The sequence below is a fragment of the Trypanosoma equiperdum genome (assembly GCF_001457755.1).
Source record: "Trypanosoma equiperdum strain OVI genome assembly, contig: ctg_900, whole genome shotgun sequence".
Taxonomy (NCBI): domain Eukaryota; phylum Euglenozoa; class Kinetoplastea; order Trypanosomatida; family Trypanosomatidae; genus Trypanosoma; species Trypanosoma equiperdum.
Window position 1 is genome coordinate 67,153 of NW_027124866.1, and position 5,272 is coordinate 72,424.

Consider the following 5,272-nt stretch of genomic DNA (forward strand, 5'->3'; position numbering starts at 1 on the left):
TTCAAACAAAAAACACAAAAACCTTCTGTTGTTTTTCTCTTCTCTTCAGTTGAACAAAACAAACAAAATAATTAAATAATAAAATAATAAAAAAGTGATAATAATTACAACAGCAGCAATAATAAAAATAATAATATACATTTGTGTAAACATATGATGAAGAAAGGAAAAAAAAACGGAAGAAAACGCACCTGGCACATTTGTGTCGACTCTGTCACGTGTAAAATACAAAAAAAATTATGTATACGCAACGAACACGTGACAGAGTGAAGTGAGCTTACGAATGCAAACACAAGCACACAGAGATAACGGCAGATATAAAGAAAAGGAAATAAATTAATAATAATAAAAAACACAAACAAAAATTCGCTTCCCACCCATTTCTGTTCCCACAGAAACCAATGCATTTCCCAACTAGAATATGAATGATAATAACCGTAACAATATTATTAATGTTAACAGTAATATAATAAGGTTACTATTGAAAATATAACAAACGCATCAATACAAATGCACCCTTTTCCTCTTTTTCCTTCCGTATATATATTTTTAAAAATCCATCTTCCGCATCACCGTGTGAGCGAGAGAAAGGAAAAGAAATATCCACTAACTTTTCATTTGTACATCTAATATATTCATACATAGATACTTATACCATTTACTAAATTCAACAATATATCATTTAACTAAAACATACCCAATACAAATAAATATATTCCTTTATATATATATACATATTTCCTTTCCTTCCTTTTTCATCCTTTTTTTACCATTATAATTATTAACGCCATTATTACGTTACATTACATTTATATTGTATTCGTGTGAATATGTCTACATCATTTATGCAGATATATCTGTCATTGTTGCGTTTGGTGCTGTTGTCAATGCAAGAGAAAACAATACAAAGCGGAAGAGAGTAGAAATAGAAGTAAGAGGAAAGTCCCTCCACCTCCACCTCCACTCCTTTATTTTATTTTTTATTTTTATTGTTTTGCAAATTGAAAAAAAGAAAAACAAATATGAAACAGAGATATGAAATAAAAATATGAAAAAAAAAAGAAAAAAGGAAAGAGGGAAGCCCCTCAGCAAACCCTCTTCATCCCTATTTAGAGGAAGGGAGGAAACAATATGAAAGTAGAAATTAAGTAAAAAACAAAAACAAATTAAAAACAAAAAAAAAGGTCAAGAATAATATGTGGGAAGATGCAAAGGAACGGGTGGGAGAACAATCGAACAAACAAAATAAAAAGAAAAAGAAGGGGAGCGGAAGCAGAAACAGAAACAGAGAAAACAAAACAGAAAGGTAAAAGGTAGGGCCTACATATAAACAGTAAGAGGGAGTGTGGGGTGATGGACGAAAGGACGCATATGAATGAAAAAAAAGAAAAAGAAAGAAACGGAATGAGGAGAGAGAAAAAGAACACGGCAACCGAGGGAAATACGGATGTAAGAAGAAGGAAGTAATAGTAATAATGATGATGGTAACAATAACAATAATAACGCAACTACACCACTTTAGCTCCTTTCACCTGGTTATATTATGTAAATAAATCAACATATACACGTTTCCTTGACATCTTCTTCCTCAACCTCAATTGGTCCTCTTGCTCAATCCACTGGAGAAGAGGAACGAAACGAAACAAAACATAACAAACAAACAAACGTTCATACCTATATCGTATATATTGTGCGCTCAAAATCAACTAACACAAAGGGAAACAAATAACGTTAGAGCCCGCACTGCAAGCGTATGCACCAACACGAGCACACAAGACATCCGCTACTCACACCCCGGCTAAGTTTTCTTATTTCTTTTTCTTTTCTTTTCCTTCCTTCTTCTAATTCTATCATCTACATTATACTTATCAGACCCTCTTCGTTCGTCTTTCTCTTTCTCTTTCTCTCTCTCTCTATATATATATCTTTTTTTCTTTCTTCTTCACCTTTTACTCGCATACGGATATCGTGGATCCCTCATTTTTCCTCTTATATGGCGACTCACCCACCTCTTCCCTCTTTCATTCGTTAAATTTAGTAACATTCTTCTCTCTTTTTTTGTTTTCCTTTTTCTACATTATGATTTCTACATGTCATTTGGAAGATTCAGCCCAGTAGGAACCGCATGGGCTCGCACATATGGCGGGGGCCCGCTTGTACAAATGCCCCTCAAGCATGCGGATGTGCAGTAAAAACTCTTGAAATTCCCCATCACCATTACTGACCCCTTTTGAGGCACCAACCGGGGGCACAAAAGCACACATCCAAGTGCATTTCGGCCACCATTTGGGGTTTCTCTCTCTCTCTCTCTCTCTCCCCCTCTTTCTTTCTTTTTTTGTTTCATGTCGTTGCATCACTTTCCGACTCGCCCTTCCTGGAGGATTGAGAAGTGAAGAGGAGCCTCCTCCCTCCCCCCTCCCGCTTTTTTTTTCTCGGTAATCCCACAGGTCAGTCAGATATTGCTCCCATGTATCGATACTGCTATTACTTTTTTTTATTTTCCACATACCAGTCGCCCTTCTTGGCCTTTACTATCACAGTGCTGTTATACTCCGTGGGGAAACGACAATCCGGCGTGCGCACTTGGAATTTCGCCTCCACCACATCTCCTTGGAAGGCAAACGACTTGGCGTTCCGGAAGACCTCGCAGTTCGCTGGGACGCTGAAGAACTCTGCTTTCAGGTCTGCACCAAATTCCGCTTCAGACAACAGTCCGATAACATACGGGTGCTCCTCATCACGTCCTGTAATGATGCGTGGCACCAATAAATACGGTGACTTGAAGGGCGTAAGCGTGCACATCATACCAACATCACGGCTGTGGACGAAAGTTAAGTCTTCGCCGGGGTAGTCCGCTTCCGTAGTGGTGCTCTTTTCCACCTCCATATCGTCGGAGAGGCGATCACCACCACACAAACTTAACATAATTGGGGGATAATCGTCCGCCATCTTCGTTCCTCGGCGGTCCTCTTGAGTGAGAGAGCAGACTAATGATATTGTTTTGTTTACGCTGATGAGGATGGACACACTGGGAATGTCGCCTCGGAAGACACCACGAACACGATAGTCAACGCTCCTCGGGTAGCGGAAAAGAACACCACATCCATTGAAGTACTTCTGTACATCCCCCCAGGACATCCAAAAGGAACTACCGTCCTGCGCATTTATTTCACAGGCTTTTGCTATTTCTGGATGGGACTTCCACTCCGCGTTGCCATTGGCCCACTCACCCTTCCATTCGGTTTCGCGACACCACGGATTGCGTATCTGCAGCAGGGCAATATTTTCACTAGCAAAGTAACGAACGGCTTTTACCGGGTATGCGTGACCTGCCAGCAGGCCCACCTCCCTGTATGTTTCATCCACATTTGGGTTATCTGTCTTTGCATTGTGAGTACTAAGGATAATTTTGAAACCTTGCTGGTCATACTTCTCTAACCGCTCTAATATTTCATTCTCTTCGAGGCCCTGTTCCGGATCAAGTATGTAGTCATACCTCGACGATATGTAGCCTGTGAAATCCTGCAACGCGTGTAGTGGATCACCTGCAACAATATTCACGTAGCTTCCATGCACCTTTGCGTAGGCCTTTTGAAGAATAGAAACCCACACCTCACACGGGTCACTCAGGGACTGCGCAAACTTCGGTCTGTTTCCAACTACGGGAAGATAATCGTCCACAATTACGGAATGCCACCATCCACTTTTGTTAAGCGTGACGCGATAAGCCCCTACCGCGCGCTCTTTAGCCGTTTTTTCACATGAGACAGGATGCCTGAACATCCCACGCAACCGTTCCGTATCATCCTCAAGGGAGGCGATTGCGCACATAATCCAGTAGTCCCCAAGATCTCCCTGTTCAATGTTCACAGTACTGATTGCACTGCGGAATAGGCGGACTTGGGGAGGAAAACCTAAAGGGAGGTACATGTCGGGACGAGCCCATGGAATCGTCATGATGGGCAACACGGCACCGCGCTCAATGGAAGTTTGGTTAGGGGGAAACCTAATGTCAATGAAAGGTGTGGGTCCTTCAACACACTTCGCAAGAATAGCGTCATCGCTATCATTCTCATTGATCATAGCATTAACCCTCGCCAAATCTTCTTGTATGTACTTGTCGTATTGTTTAACCTTTGCCTTCAGAATGTCGTCAGAGAGAGGCTGTGCCTTTATCTTACTCCGGAATCCGTTGAATCTCCCTCTCACAAATATGGCCGTCTCACAGGGGTATATTGAGGCCTCTGCAAGGATTTCCCCGCCTTCCAGGTTGGTGATGACAGTGTTGCCCATACCACGCACCGTCGAATCCCTTCCGAAGGTGAAGGAAACACACATCTCGTACGTGCGCGTATCATTGTAGAATGCCCATGTGTCACCCTTCACAATACGGTATAATAAACCCTTTTCAAAGCATGGTTTCACTTCGTCGCCCGTGATCATGGGATACCCGCACTTGTAGGTCGAGTCCCGTTGCCACCGCTGTGGAAGTGCGGTTACTGTCAGTTCCTCAAACTCGTCAGGGGGATCATCACCACTTCTTTTCTTTTTACTCGATTGACCCTCCTTAACTCCGTTTTGCTCTGGTTGAGCGGCTGCAATTTGCTTGCGCACCATTTCCATAGGGGGTATGGGTTCGTGCATGCCATCTTCTGACTGAGTAGAAGACGCACCACACCCCATTTATATAATTCTTCTATTCACCAATAGTTTGTCCACCGACACAAAAAAAAGTATAAGGTAAGAGTTTCTATTCTTTTTGAAAGTGCACGCCAAACCTGCCGCTATTCACTTACGCCTCTTCAGCACACACACACACACGGAATGCGAGTTTACTACTTGATTCAGTTAGTTCCTGTCACGGCAGCAACTGCAGGAGCAGATGCGGGAAACTTTTTGTGGAGAAAGGTGTACACAGTATACTTCACGGTGCTGACTTTCTCCAATCGCTTCCACTTGTCGGATCTCCGATAAGAGTTTGAAGTGCTCTAGTAGAAGGTTTAGTATCGATAAGCGAGCGAAAAGTGATGAAAATAAAAAGAAAAAGAAAAAGAAAGAAAGAGATAATAATAAGAAGCAACTCAAGTCAGTTTTTTTTAAAAAAAAGCAACAAATGAGTGTAATACGCGTATACAGCCCGAATGCGTAAAACACGTGGGTGAAGAAAAAAAAAATGGACGGAAAAAAGTTGAGGATGTCGGCCAAGGGGCACCACACATCCTCTTCACATGAGCATTAAATCCCCTATTGGTTGAACCCAGTTGTAAAAGTG

General features: G+C 41.9%; 1 pseudogene across 1 annotated transcript; it reads right to left on the reverse strand.

Annotated features, from left to right (window-relative positions):
• Nucleotides 1-2,550: 2,550 nt before the first annotated feature.
• Nucleotides 2,551-4,533, reverse strand: TEOVI_000441900:pseudogene (annotated as a pseudogene). Its single transcript has one exon. A coding segment is annotated over exon 1 (1,983 nt).
• Between the last annotated feature and the right edge of the window lie 739 nt (nt 4,534-5,272).